Source organism: Malus domestica, chromosome 05, assembly GCF_042453785.1.
Source record: "Malus domestica chromosome 05, GDT2T_hap1".
Taxonomy (NCBI): Eukaryota; Viridiplantae; Streptophyta; class Magnoliopsida; order Rosales; family Rosaceae; genus Malus; species Malus domestica.
Window position 1 is genome coordinate 30,407,167 of NC_091665.1, and position 15,561 is coordinate 30,422,727.

General features: G+C 37.0%; 2 protein-coding genes across 3 annotated transcripts; both read right to left on the minus strand.

Moving 5' to 3' along the window:
- Positions 1–5,614, minus strand: LOC103435793 (transcription factor PIF1-like). 2 transcript variants are annotated; one of them, XM_008374207.4, is made up of 9 exons: positions 5,197–5,614; positions 4,991–5,109; positions 4,122–4,920; positions 2,136–2,237; positions 1,955–2,020; positions 1,800–1,865; positions 1,088–1,480; positions 919–997; positions 1–495 (listed from the first exon to the last, which is right to left on the minus strand). In XM_008374207.4, the coding sequence occupies exons 1-9, from the start codon at positions 5,587–5,589 to the stop codon at positions 491–493; spliced, it is 2,022 nt and encodes a 673-aa protein (XP_008372429.2). In that variant the 5' UTR covers positions 5,590–5,614; the 3' UTR covers positions 1–490. The 2 variants fall into 2 exon arrangements, with proteins under 2 accessions (XP_008372429.2, XP_017188043.2); XM_017332554.3 differs by having other exon boundaries at positions 5,235–5,492.
- Positions 5,615–7,482: 1,868 nt separating this feature from the next.
- On the minus strand, positions 7,483–8,151 carry LOC103435957 (GCN5-related N-acetyltransferase 3, chloroplastic-like). The gene has a single exon (XM_008374386.2). The coding sequence runs from the start codon at positions 8,149–8,151 to the stop codon at positions 7,483–7,485; it is 669 nt and encodes a 222-aa protein (XP_008372608.2).
- Positions 8,152–15,561: the final 7,410 nt, after the last annotated feature.

The following is a 15,561-nucleotide window of genomic DNA, read 5'->3' on the forward strand; positions in this document are numbered from 1 at the left end:
TCCTTTAAAAGTTATAATAACTTTAACCATTTGATCAAATTACATGAATGCAGAAAACGATACCGAAGGATCTATCACCATCTTCTTCCATATCTTTCAGAATGGACTGCCTCGTGTCATGTTCCAAGAATGTTTGGCCAAAGAGAAATTGTCTAAGAATCCAACAACTAAGAGTTTTGGATCATGACACGAGCCGGTTCATTCTAGGATTTTCCGTCAGAACCCATCAACTCTGTGACCTCACTAATTAATAAACTTGATGACACTCTTTACAGTTTTACAGTTCCGACGGCGACAAAATCGGAAACTTGTAAAATATATTACAATTGGGGTTGTAATAGTTACAGGTTAGCTTTTGGTTAAATGGCAGTTTAGGCAGAAAAAGAAAAGAGAAGAGAAAATAAAAGCTACTCTCAGAGCTTTAGACTACAAAACTTAGCAGGCATTGAACCTTCCGTTATCCATCTACTCTCAACTTCAACCTATAACCTTAACCTGCAATGCACAAAAAGTTACAGCGCCGGTTATTACCAACTTCCAAACGAATTTGTTTATTATACGAGATATACGACAAAGTTCTGCCCTAGTCTTTATAGTTCCAATCGTCACGATCAAAATTGTTACTATTTAAGGACAATGACTTCAATCCGTCAAATCCAATTTTACAGAATCGTCAATGGGGAAGCATGTGTGTGGCACTTTTAACGCTTCCAAGAAGACTGGTTTACCCTAAATATGTCACTAATGTGCAAATTTTGTCGAAGAATTTGACCCAAATAAGCTATTGTCCTTATAGTGCAACAATTAGTAAACCTATAGACCTATATTGGGACAACTTAAGCTATACAACAATCTAGTGGAATGTCACCTAAAATCCTGATTTGGACCAAATAGAATAAAAGGTTAACAGACATTCACCTGGTTGATGGTTTTCATGAGTTTCAGGTCCCCTACTGGAACTCGGCTTGCCAGTAGTTGGCTGGGGCATTGCTTGGTTCTGTAAAAGGAGACGAACGAATAAACATTACAGGTATTTTTATGTGAAGACAAGTTTGTGATTGAGATTTCGTATTCGAAGCAACCATACGTGCTGCAGTGGCAACTGCATCTGTTGGGGACTGAAAAACTGCTGGTAAGGATCTGCAAAATTTGGCATGTGTGATTGGTTTGGATTTTGTGCCCTGAGCGAGTTTATCATTTGATCTGTCTTGTTGACTGCTGGAACTCCGGTAGGATCACTTGCAGGAATAGGCTGCATGTGAAATGGTGGTATAGGGAACCTAGGTCCCATAAGTGCAGCTGCTGTTGGCATGGGTGAACCGGCCATTACATTTGGAAATGGCATCATAGGGTGACTGATGCCGGCCATTTCCATTCCCATGCCCATGCCCATTCCAATTCCCATCCCCATGGGCACGGACATCATCTGCTGAACTCCAGGAAACATCATAGGGATCATGCCGTATCCCATGGACATCATCTGCAGAGATCGGTTACAATCTAATTTTGACATAAACAATGCACAAACATTTACAAATAATGTTGTTCTCTGGCCTTCCCTAATTCTTATTTTCTAAGAAAGTTCACCGTTTTGTTGACAAAAGATTGATGTTCTGTTAATTTGTCACTGTTTTAATCTTCTTCTCTTTTCGTTAAAGATTCGACTGGTATAATAACTTGACTAAAAAAAGAAATCATTTTCCAAGGACGTATATATCCAATTTCCCTGAATTTTGCTTGAGATTTCTTCCACCGTAAAAGTATGATAAGACATATATAGCATTTGGAAACGAGCATACCTGTACTTGTAACTGGAGAGATTTCAAGTACTCAATTGCTTCATCCAGCATTGATGCTTTGTCCGACTGGTCATACAGAATAAAAATGATTAAATAAAACATACTTATTAAAAATTCTTTCAAAATTCCAGTGACAGATTGTATTAGTGACAAACTTTGTTGCACCGAGGTATTAGTTCTTGTAAAGCCTTCATCTTTTCATTTATTCTATCTCGACGTCTCTGCACAGAGTTCTACATTTAGCCCCATTTCGAAGAAAAATAACCGCACATGAAGAAGGAAATGAAAAACCAGTTTTGATCGTCAACAGATTTATAGTTAAGTAGAAGTACAGACCCTCTCGGAGAGATTGTGGACCTCTGCAGCTCGCGATCTCTTTGTAGATGATGTCAATCCTCGGAGTTGTTTCTTTCCATTGGCAGATTCAAACTCAACATCCTTTTTAAACAAAGGAAAGAAAAAGAGCAATTATTTTCTAGAATCCAATATTAAATAACATAAAGGATATTAAAAACACAGGTATAAATTGCAAGTATAGGAACTATCATCGTCTTGATGGACTCTAACGCTCAAAGCTACAAACATGAACGCCCCCGCCAATCCCACCAGCTGAATTATGCATGGCATTGTAGCGCAAGAACATCAACTCTAGAGTCTAGACCAAATCAACAAAGATAATCCAAAACTAAAAATTCAAACTTTCCATCAAACCATCGCTAAATTTCCATATCGGTATTGGCTAACAATTAACAAGAGATCAACAAACCTAAACAACCAATTATCATCTGACTCTAATATCTGTCAATGCCTATACTCCCAAGTTATGCCCTTTTACCAGCAACTTTCCTCAATCACTAATTTGGTGGCTACTCAATAAAATACTTGTTGCAGAAATATCAATAACCCGTTGGTTTCACGTACCAAAAATATTTTCTATATTAATTCAGGAAGTAACTCAAATTTTACATCTACTAAAGTGATTTGCGCACATTATTTTTCACTATTAATTCAGGAAGTAACAAAAGTGATTTGCGCACACTATTTTTCACTATGTGCACCAAATAAAGGTGTGCATTAGGGAAAAATGAATGTTAATACAAGTCTCGTGAAAAGTGTCGAGCAAGCCTAGGATGAATAATAAATCATTAGTCCAAAACAAATAAATCAATCACTTTCCATGTATTACACACCATTATTTTCTTCAAATAAATCAGTTTAGTTGGTAATTTATGCAGAACATTTTTTCATACTACGTAACATTAAATCCTACAAATCTTGGATGATTTGAATTGATTATTATTACTTTTATCGCGATTCCGTAAATCTAATCATCCATGCTCGTTGCACCACGTACAGTAGGAGAGATTTTTCAGTGTAACCGGTATACAAGATGGTACACCACGTGTCACTAAACAAACGGTGGGATATGTGTGCTAAAAAGTTAATAACTTAAAAAATACAATTTCTCATATTTCATATTAAAACACATAGTGTACTACTTGTGTTCCAATCATAATTAAAAATTTCTCGTGTAGTGGAACCTATTTATACACCGCAAGTAGGATTTCACTGACACGTGCACATCATCTAGCGAACATCTCTCATTCCCTCATTCTCTCATTCAATTTATTGTCAGAAAAGTTAGATCCCTCCTACTGAATGCCACGTGTAGGGCGTACAACTGCACACTCTAGCCTTTTCATAGGGTTATAACCTAGGGAGGAGAGAGGCAGCAGGGAGGGTGCGTAGTGCGAAAGCCTACCTACGTCACCACCCCTCCCTGCGCAAGTTAGCCGAGATACCCAGGCAACAAAACACACTGGGAAAGAGAACAATGGATTTACTATTCAGTTTGTATTTTCTGAAAACTAAAATTAAATTTAATTAAATTTCACATTTTTACGAAAATGTTGCCGTTACCAAGTAACCAGCAATTGAACGCATGTATTTACTAAAATTTTAAAAATAAAACTTATAACGAGTGAAATAAAATAGTCACTGAATTTTTTTTTTTTAATGATTATCAAACGATTTTTCGTTATTGAGGATATTTTTTATATCTTTAACGATTATTTCTGAAAACTAGGCCCTTAGCCGCCATTTCTGAAAACTATTTCGTTATTAAAGTTGATTTCATATGAAAAAATAACAAAAAGATTAGTAAAATTATTTTGTGTTTAATTGATGATATTTCTCATCACATTATTTTGTGTTGGTGACAGAAGTAATTTGGTTTTGTATTTTTTTAGGTTGAGAAAATAGGTGTTGTTAGTAGGTATATTAGAAGTTTAGATTAGTAAAAACAAAATTGTGCTGACTCACCCTGCTTTGAAACTCAGCGTCGTCGTCGGCGGCGGCGGCTTCTCTCCCTTTCCTCTTCCGGTTATCGGCAGTCAGCGGCGGCTTGGGAGCCGAATCCGGCTCGGCGCTCGCACTGGAGCCTCCTGGAGACGACGTCAGCGACATCTCACACGTGGTCAATTCATTTCCAGGAAACGACGTCGCAGCGGTCGCAGCGGTTGCAGCGGTTAACGACGTCGCTCCATTAGCCAAGCCGCCACCAGCGCCGTCGGGCCTAGAATCCAAAGCCCTAGAGCATGAGCCCACCAGCGGAGTGTCGCTGGAACCCACCACCGTCGTCGTCTCCCTTACCACGCTCTTCTTCGAGCTCGACGGCGCCGTTTCCGAAATCATAGGCCTGTTGCTGCTGGCGTCGTTGTTGTTGGTCGTGTCGGACTGCAGGAAGTTCTGGAGCTCGGTCCTCCTCGGCCGGTGGATCGGCGGCCTCGAAGCTGGCGCCGGCCCCGAAACCTGGGGCGTCCGGTGCTCGGAGGTGGTCGAATCGGGATAGAGGAGGCCGGCGGAGAAGGGCTCGTCGACGAGCGGGTACTGAAGCCACGAGGCCATTTCATCTTCTTGAATAAACAGGTGCGGGTTCTGAGCCGGCAGTTGGGGTTGGGGTTGGGGGGCCGGTCTGGTGATGCCACCCCCGTCGTCGGGCAATACGACGTCGTATTTGGACTGGTGCGATCTTTTACTATTGACTGAAGACCTCTGGTTCTGGCTCTGCATCACGACTTGGCCGTCCTGCCATAGCAGCTCCATGATATCGTCTTCCGGCCTGCAGTCGAATTTGAGCTAAACGAACCGAACCGAACCAAATCGGATTAATCAAGTGGGGAAAGACTTACATGGTTGATTTTCTGGGTCGGTTCAGAGCAGAGGTGGTGGGAAGTAAGTACTCGTAGTCCATTTCGAAATCGGGGACGCGCCGATTCATCTTTTGTTCCGAAATCCACTCATTTGAGGCCTAATTGAAAAGAAAAAAAAAACCCAATCAGAAATTCATAATTTTGAATAAATCAAGAAATAGATTTTTTTTTGGGTTATCACTTACGGATGCAAATAATTGAAGGGAGTTGGATGAGGAGGTACTTGTTCTGCAAGTTTGAACCGGCCATGGAAGCAGAGGAGGTAGTTGCTCTCTGAGTCTCTGAGTCTCTGAATCTCTGACTGGTGGTGCAGAGCAAAAGAACGGTACTTTAATTGGGTTTCCAAGAGAGGATAGCTTAAAGGTGGGTAATGGCGACGGGAAATTAATGGAGAGAAATCTCAAGCGAAAAACTGCTAGCGTTTGTTTGGGATGACAGAGATAGAGAGAGCGTGTGTGTATTTTCAGTGGATTTGCCTTTTGTGTTAATATGTTGTTGTGCGTCGGCAGATAAGTCTGTCTCTCCGAATAATACCAAATAATAGGAAGCAAAAGGACGAAATGAAGTTTTGACGCCATCGAAGGCAAACTGTGTGTCGTTCCCAAGTTTTATTTGTTTTTTCTTCTCTCTCATCATCTCGAGAAATTTTTCAGCATGTCAGAACTTTTTAAGATACATCAAGTGTCTAATACAATTAGTTAAAATTCTTTTTTCAAGTTTATAACTAATTATTTTATGATACGATAAAATGTCGCTAGAAATTCCAACCCAATTGAAAGGAAAATAGTATCTCGCACAACAAGATAACATATTCTCAAATAACAAAACATAGGCAAATTACGACACATCTTTGAACAAAATATCCCTAAGCAAATCAAGAGGTTTTTCAAACCACACAAACTCTTGATTACTACCAATTCCCACTCGAGCAAGGTGATGTGCTGCCGAGTTACTTTCCCGCTGAATATACTGAGCAATTTCACTATCCTAGAACACTAAAAAATCTCTTCATAATCTCATATTATATGTTTATGAGTAACTAAGCTCCACGTGTTAATGCCCCACTTAATTATCAACATCTTAAAACTCAAACTCAATCTCTCTCCATTTATTAGGTTTTACCACTATCATGATGCATATTGTACTTGAAGTAGAAACAACTTACCAACAACTCTAGCCTCATTGCAACCTATTTCAAACTAATCCAATTAATATTTTCATGTGTATTAGTTTGGGTGGTGTTGTTCGCACATCCATTTGTACTTTTCATACAATTTTTGTTTATTTTTTGCGTAATGTTAGAAAGATTAAATTTTAAATTGAATTTGCAAACTAAATAATGCGTAACTAATGTTAATTAACGCGTGATAATAATCCAAGTGTCAACAACCACATCATTTGGTTTACAAAATTTAGTTTAAAATTTTGGTCTTCCTTGCATTACCCTTATTTTTTTTTTTCCTTTTGATCTTCTCTAATTCCTTATATCCGAGTAACAGAAATTGAAATGAGTGTAGAAAGTTAAAATGAGAATGTACTTTAGTTTTATGTTTATGAGTTCACTTGATTGGTGAAAAATATCATCAAGGTGGCGGTCTAGTTATAAGTAATTTCTCTCTTGTTGATCCCTCATTCAAAAGAATATTATTTGGGTAGTTATAGCTTTTCAATTGCAATTTGAGACAATATATAATAAATAAAGAAAGATTGTTAAAAATTGAAATTGGAAGGTCAACAAAAATTAATACCATTGGCACTTGATGAGCTCGAGATAAAGACTACAAAAGATTGACAACAAGGTTTAAGTGGTCGTTTATAGCACTCAGCCTCTTTGTTGATAGTTAAACCAGACTATTGAGTGGACATATATAGTGCTCGGAACTGCTCTTTTTAGTTCTATTGGGCCAGTTTTATATGTCTAATGCTTTGGTCTCTTTCTCCTTCTTTGGATCTTCTTTGGGCTTTCACTGGGCCTTCTCCAGGCCTGTAGTAATTTAGGGGTCTAAAACAACATCTCATTAACAAGTCCCCATGCTCCTTGTTTAGAGGTTTCTTCTTGGGCATGGAGTTGTAACAGCCAGTCAACTCTAAAATAATACTTGGTTTATGAGCCTTGACAAGAAATATATGTTTTCTTAAAGCGCTCTGGTTTTGCTTTCCTCTTTAGTGCTTGGATCTTTCTCACTCTATAGTGCTAGTAGGAATTCCATCAGGTACCCAACTCCTTGATAGAAGTAGAAGCGGTTGGGAGAACTGTGCATGTAGTATACGTGTCCTTTGTTGGTTGCTGGCTTAATCGAGGCATCTTTTTGTTAAAAGCATAATAGACAGGTGTGACCGCGTGAGCTGCGAAGTTATTTCATGTCCTTTCTTTTTTTTTTTTAAATGAAATAAGTTGGTTTCCACCTATCATGACCTCGTCATTTTACTGCTTCTTTTTGGATGGTCGAGATTGAGCACATGTGGCTATATTAACTTAGCCTTAAGGTAGTTTTTGGTTTTAACTTTGTCTCCTTAGAGCAACTCCAGCGTAGGCTGGTGCTCGGGGGACGGGGGACGAAATAGGGCCAGATAGCCGGCCTTGAAGCTCCAGCGTGGGCAGTTCGAGGGAGAGTGAAGGCCCGAGCTCCAAGCCTGTGATGAATTGCCAGCCCGAGAGCCCGAGTGGATGGCAGAATGATGGCATTCTGAAGCAACTCCCCAAAACTAAATGTCTTCTTCTTCTTCATCCTCTTTTGCTGTTGCGTTTCGATGGAAGACGATAACGATGATGAATCACCAATTAAATCACTTGGCTTGCAGAAGACCGAGACCAGGACTGAGCTATGGGAGAGAGCAATGCGCAGCTTGTGCAAGTCGACGGCTTCAACGCCGCTGTCGTCAGCGTAATTGGGGAACTGGTGAGGTGAGAGGTTGTAGGCGGTGAAGAGGTCTCGGAGGTCGGATGGGTGTATGTGAGATGGGTTTATGGATATGAAAATTGGGACCATGACTTGTAAGGGAAATGGCGATTTGGACTTTGATGGCGTTTTTATGGTTTTTTCCATCTGGGTTTTGCCTCTGCTGCTCACCCATTTCAACTCCATGCTCTTGATGGACATGGCGGCAACAGTCGTAGCCACCACTGCACTGACCTCCATTCTCTTTCTCTCTACTTTTATTCTGCGTCGACAGTGGAAGATAATGGGTATACGTAATTGTCTTTTCGGGTAATGACACATCGCGTAAAGAGAACCATAAAAAATCTTATCCGAAATTATAAATAAAAAATTATTCTGTATTAATTATAAAAAAAAAAAAATATTTTATTGCCTATTGCCAGGGCTATTCAAGTGCAACGGTAAAGATGCAAAATGCAGTTACTATTCATTAAGGGCAGTTACTGTTCACAGGATGGATTGAATAGTGAATAGCCTGGGGGGAGGGCTTCCACGCTGAAGTTGCTCTTAGTCAAACGCTACTTCTACTGTGCATTTTTCCACGACCAGAAATTGCGTCTATTGGTTTCAGTCTTTGTTCGTATAGCTTTTTCAAGTTGGTTTTTCTTATGTAACCGGATCCCCTCTTGATCCAATAAAACTGCACCTGTTGAGCAGACGATCCGGACCGTTGAAATTTGATTCAACGGCTACAAACAAGAGGCCCTCTAAAAGTTATAATAATTATAACCATTAGATCAAATTTCAACAGTTCGGATCACCTATTCAGCAGACTCAATATATATTGATCTGGAGGGGATCCGGTTCCTTTTCTTATCTGCACTCTTTTTGGCTTGAAACTCGAACCGGTGGTTATCGCTGATATAAGTATACGTCGGCAAGAATCAACTCCGGTGGGCCTAGTTGGTAGAACAAAGTAGGACGTCCTTGCACAATTGGTAGACCAAGTAGGCTGAGATGACCAATTTGAATCTGTACTTAATCAATGTAGTAATTAGGCCCTTAATTCTGCATAATTCATTTACTTTTTGTTTCTGAGACCCCAAAAATAATTGTCCTTCGGTAGGCTTGTAAGCAGTTAAGCAATTTCTCTATCACCAATTGATTTCAAATCTAAATTTTTTTTATGGTGTCAAAACATTTTTGTTTACATATAAAAGCTTAATAGTCACACGTGAATGAGTTTCTGTTCTTTTCAACAAAATGGATGGCAAGGTTTTAATTCTTACCAATTTCAAAAGTAGGCCATTAGAATTGGACTTATTTCAAATTTTTTCTTCATTCTTTCATCTACATATACATATACATATACATCCATACATATAATATAACATATATATGTATATACATATATATACAGGCCTTTATAGAGAGGGATTTCTATTTTTGGAAGAAAAAAAATGAGGGTTAGTTATGGGACTTCACATCAAATTTTCAACGATCCGAACCGTTTATGCTATAAATCTTGATTCATATATCATACTTGCAAGAAATCAATTAAGTTCGAAATCATTTGTCTGTTCAATTGTCATAATAAAATTTCAATGTTCTTGTATCATAGTGTTCTTCAATGTTTTGAACTCAATTAGATGTTTCAAATATTTCCAATTTGATGAATATTTTGCAAGAATGATCTACGACGTGCAACATGAAAAATAGACAATTCAAATTGTTGAAGTTCGATGTCATTTGAGCCCCACAACTAATTTCAATTATTTTTTTAAATGGAAACCCCTTCCCTTATAAACTCTGGTGTATTATATTACATGACTAATTCGTTTAGGAGGGCCATGCTTCCATCAGGACATGGAGAATCTAATGCATTAGTCGACAATGATTAGTTTTCTAAATTGAATTAGTCGGTTAATAACTTACCACTCATTTGGATATGTTCTTAAAATGACTGAAACCATTTTTAGAGAAAATATTTTTTTGGGTTTCAAAAGCACTTTAAGTATTTTATACAATAAACACAAGTTATGTGTTTCTTCAAATAAGCACCTTAAGTGCTTTTCTAGGATGTACTTTCATTTTGTCTAAGGATTGTTTCCAAAAATATTTTTACCAAAAATATTTTCAATCATTTTAAAAGTACATCCAAATGAGCTCTTAATCCACATCCACTAATCGCTTTTGGTTTAATGTACCTCAAGTGTGGTTACGTTTGTACTATACATTGTTGAATGAGAGAATTGCTTAATTGGAAACTTTAACGAAAAGTTTCTGGTACTGTTCAATTTAACGAAAAACCACATTTTTACACTAAAAGGTCAATTATGGTACTATTTATTTTACCCTTTATTTTGTTCTTATAGTTAAAACTCAAAGTTTTCAAGTCATTTTCGTTAGTTTTCCTTTGTTTAATTGCTTGGTCAAAAATCGCAACCCGATGATGTCCAACTTCTAAGTTAGTTTTGGTGATGAAAGTTTGGCATAATTTTAGTATAAATTAATTGGTCTTGTCTTGTTTTCTTACCAGCATCTTAAATATTTTAAAAGCTCAAAAGTCGACGTTAAAATAATAACGTATGTGAGCGGTCGGACCTCAACTAAAGCGCATGTCACAAGTACTCTAGCGATTTCAATTCATTATCCAAGATGTCTGATATTTATCGAGACAAATTCTCAGTTAACACATTTCACCATACCTTTAAGGAAGCAAATGTTTGATAGTTTCTTGTATAAATGGAAACTTTATTCTTAAGAGAAAAACACTTTAAGTCAGTACTTTAGAAGAAAACAAATCCAATAAAAGGACACAAAAGGATTTACACTCAAGATGCTTTCGTAAGTTTTCTAATATATATTGTAAAAGCCAGTGAAATGCCAAAAAAAAAAAAAAAAAAAAAAACTATATTAGTTGTGATTAGAGAATAATGAACTCATCGATGTAATGATTAGTTCTAACTGCATCTGTATGCATTCGATGAAAATTTGCTTTGTATAACACTAATAGTCTAATACGACGCTGGAGAACCCTCTTTTTTATTTTTTTATTTTTTATTTTTTTATTTATTTTTTTAAAAAACCAATTGGTGGCGAAACTACGAGAGTCCACCTTTATCGGGGCTGAGAAGACTCACAAAAACATTTTAGATTTTTCTTAATCATTATTGTATGATTCATCAGCACTAGAAATGCAAAAAAAAAAATGGTAGGGGATTAGGATGTATCATCATGTATGTTATGAGAGTTTTGCTCAGGGGACCAAAAGCACACTAGGTCCATCTAACCCAAGTTTGTGCAAACATTTATGCAATGGTTGTGAATTAGGGAAAAAGATTTTCGTCGGATCATTTTCTTGGGAATAGTAGGGATCTCGTGATTGTGACCGTTTATCGTACATCGTACGGTCATAAATCATTTCAAAATTTAAAATTTAAAATTAAATATAAATATATAATCGGGATCCGTGAATTAGCTACTCTTTGGGCCCTACAACAAGGGTTAAATTGTCCCGATTTGAGCAATTTTCCCATGATATTAGCTCCATCAGTATATTTCTTTTCTTTCACGAGTTAGAGTTTTTCTATAGTGATGCTTACTATGGGAGCTTTAACCCTACAAATTTTAGGGCAACATTCCTTGGTTAAGCTCATTGCAATTTCCAGGGATTTGAAATTTAGACCATTATTTAGGGATGGGTTAGGTCATCTCCAACCGAAGGGTCCAGATGGTAAAAGGGTCGAAAATAGCCCGAAAATAGCCCGAAAACCGTCTTCAACTGAGGGCCAGGCCAGAGGGCTGTGGAATCTGAAAGGGCCCCACGGAATCAGAGAGGGCTAGAGGGCCAGAGGGCTGGCCACTTCCAGCCAGCCAGCCCCGGGCTGGCCATAATTTTTTTTAAATATGTCGGATTTCCTATCGGTTATAATCAAGGAAGAAAATATCGGTAATATCGGAAATATCGGTAGTCCGAAAACACGGAAATATCGGGATAATATCGATATCGATAAAAATTACATGGAAACCACGGAAATTGTAAGAAAAACTTGGAAATTTTTATTGAAACTTTGCAGGATGTTTATTTAGTCAATTATCTATTAGTTTATCACAAAAAATTGGAAGGAAATGCATTGCATGATGAATTTAACATTATCAAGTTGATTATATAGCGAGCTGACAAACATTGTGAGTGTAGAAAATATGTATAAATTAATGAAAGAAGTCTAAACACACCATAATCATTTATATATAATGAATTAGTACAATATTTTACACTTTATACATTGTATGGTAAGATACATGAGTGACTTAGTACCACATAGAGTTCCTATGAGGTTCAAAATTTTCACTATCTTCATCATCTCTATGTGTAGAGTGAGTGTATTTTGAAGAGTAGTTAGCAACCATGGCAATGGTTTTCAAGAACCAAAACCCAAAAGTCAATAGGAAACCGAATACTTCGGTATTTTTCGGGATTACCAAACAAATGGGATTTGGAAACCAATCCCATATCGAAAATTTCGGTATTTTTCGGGATGGGATTCCTGAACTTCAGGATGGTTTTGGTTTGGGATTTTTCGATTTGGGTTTGAGACTTTTTCGGTTTGGTTTGGGATTTTCCGAAATTTTTTCCAGCCCTACCATGTAAGTGACCAAATAAAAAATAGAAAAATTAAAAACCACATGCCATTGACTAAGTAATTAATTAACACAATTTAAAATATAATACCACAAAAAATTTGGAAAATGTGCAAATTTGTTTCTTGTAAAAAGAATTCAAAACAAAAGCATATATATTAATATTGTAGCATATTATCACACCAACACAAGTGGTATAGTGGTTAAGGCCTTAAGGAGTTAAGTGGGAGGGGTCCCCTCCATGCTCAAACTTGAGACTTTTCAAAATTTTCAGGAATTTTTGGATTAATATCGCGATATTATAGCATAATATCGCGATAATATCGCGATATTTTAACGAAAACTCATTGGATACTCATTAAAATATCGATAACCCAAAAAAACGAAAATATCGCCGATATATCGGCGATATTTTGGATATTTTCTTCCATGGTTATAATCAACAGGAATACATTCATACTAAATAATATGAATGTATTCATGTCGGTTAATGCTTTGAATTTTTTTATTTTTTTTATAGTTTTATTATTATTTTTTATTTACAAAATTTTGCTATAACTTTTATTTTACAAAATTTGTTTCAACCATTTCTATTCTATGTGAAAGTTTGAGCCTCAAGTCTACAGTTACACCGTCTCTTGCGTCATTCTATCTGTCTTAAATAGTTTGAGTTAAAACGTACATCCAAAACTAAGGTTATTTTGAGATCGCTTACATGATAGCTCAAAAGCTTGAGGATGCTTCAAGGGCAGTGATTTTGATTCCAAGTTTCTCTTATGTTTTACTTTTTATTTTTGTCCATTAATTCTCTTATAATTTATTTAATTCTAAAAATTAGAAACAATGGAAAATGTGCATAAGGCCAAAATGGAGTGCATCTTTTTCTTCAAAATAGTAGGGATTTTAAAAAAAAAAACAAACTGATCCAAAATAATTAATTGGTTTAGAAAGTAAGTAATACATACATACATATATATATATATATATATATAGAAAATTAATTTGAAAACAAAGATGCATATAGCAATATTTAGTAATATTTAATAATATTATTGGGTGTTCATCCCCTCCTCCACTCCCCAATGAAAACCAACCATTCACTATCTTCTTCCATGGTTTAATATTCTCTCCCTTCAATCTTAATTCAGATTATACATGTTGCAGTTTCCACGCATCACAACCCTAATTCTAGTTTTAAAAAGACTACCAAGTTTTAAATATGTCCTTAACATTCTTTAACTAAAACCTTCATGATATTCAAAGTTTGATCAAAGTCCCTTGACTTTGTGCATCTTATTATATTACAATTTATATTTATATTTTTATAGTTTTGACATTAATTGTTTGATATTTTATGAGATTTATAATCCTATAAATTTAAAATCCCTCATTATAATATTATTAGAAACGGTTACAATAAAAAAATTCAAACATTTTGATTGAATAAATGGATAAAAACTATGTAAAAATAAGGAATAATAAATGGCAAAAGAATGTATCCATAGTGTTAAAAAATTGGTACATTTCACATATAACAAAGTGGTACATTAATAAAGAAGAATGAGTACATTATAAATAAATTAGGGTACATATAAAAGATTAAAAAATTATGAGTACAAATGAATTTTTTTTTAAATTGTTTGGGCCCAAAAATATTGGTTTGGGCCGAGTTTAGAATTGTTCTCGGCCTAGTATTGGTTGGGCCGAGTTTAGAATTGTTCTCGGGCCAGAGACTGTGTTTAGGTGTCGTTGGGGGTTATCCAGCTTATGGGCCGCACAGTTGAAGTTGGCCATATCCCGTCGAGAACCTGTGGGATGTGGGTGAGTCTTATTACGAGAAAGAGTTTCGACAGATAATGATGTTGGAGTTTTAGATTGAATGCGGCCTGATAAAGAGTTAAGTTCAAAGTCCTAGTAGGAGTAGGACTGGCCGAGATAAGGTTGGATCGGGGAAAGGAGTTCTAATCCGAGAATGATTGGGATTCAATACAGGTTGGCTACTATAAATAGGGAGGGAGGACATCGAACAAACCCCCTCCAATTCAACACACAAACTGCCATGCGCAAACCCTTGCTCTACGTGAAACCTCTCAACAACCTTAAGATTTTTGTTTTCCTTTTTCGCCAATACATCTTCAGTTTGGATCAAAGCACTGTGAAGGCAAACGACGAACATCTTCAGTTTGGATAAACAACACTGTTGCAGTAGAATCAGCCAACCGTGAAACACCTTTAATTTGGATAAACAGCACTACGACATGACCGACTGATTATCTATCCAAGTCTCGGTCGAGAAGGATTTTCGAATCCTTATTGGCAGAGGTCATTTCGTTAGCCTTCTCGATGAAGCGAGGTGTTACAAGCTACTATACTCGGCACATTGAACGCCGAGTTGTTTATGATTGGTTATTCGTAGGTAAGTTTTAGAGTTCGGCATTTTGACAGCCGAATCACTTTCAATCAAGACGTACATTTGTTTTGAGTATTTGTATCCCTATACTTTGGTGTCAATTCAGTGTGCTTATACTCTCACGAACATAATCACCGTGACCGAATCTGGCGCCGACGATTTGTGAACTTCGCAGAATTAGTAGCTTTGTATTCAAGCTCTAGAACTTGAAGGTCGAAACGTGTTCCTTCCTCGACCGCAATCGCAAGATCAAGAAGTTAGCCGCACACTCGATGCAACATCAACACATTTTACTCTTCAATCGAGCTTAGCCGACGAGTTGGCACGCCCCGCAAACAACCGAAGGACATAGTTAGCTTATTAGTTACTCGGCCTGCACGCCATGTAGGCTTAGTTGTTTTTAGGGTCAACATTTTAGCACGCCCGGTGGGACCCAGTGCTAAAACTACCAAGTTCATGACCATCGAGACACGATTAGTAAAAAAAAAAACAACCGTGGGAAAATCAGCGACCGATCTGCAGGTTCAGAGTCCTGGACAAGAAGTGTCACATGTGCAAAATCCTATCGTCGTTGTGACCCCTGAGGTCGCAAGTGTGACACACTGAGAAAATGAAGT

Excerpts from the sequence above, each read along its gene's own strand:
- LOC103435793 (XM_008374207.4), bottom strand. The coding sequence starts at position 5,589 with ATGGCGTCAAAACTTCATTTCGTCCTTTTGCTTCCTATTATTTGGTAT. Across the intron at positions 5,110-5,196 it reads CCCTTCAATTATTTGCATCC|GCCTCAAATGAGTGGATTTC; the intron begins GTAAGTGATAAC and ends CTTTTCAATTAG. Across the intron at positions 2,021-2,135 it reads TCCACAATCTCTCCGAGAGG|AGACGTCGAGATAGAATAAA; the intron begins GTCTGTACTTCT and ends AACTCTGTGCAG.
- LOC103435957 (XM_008374386.2), bottom strand. The coding sequence starts at position 8,151 with ATGGAGGTCAGTGCAGTGGTGGCTACGACTGTTGCCGCCATGTCCATC.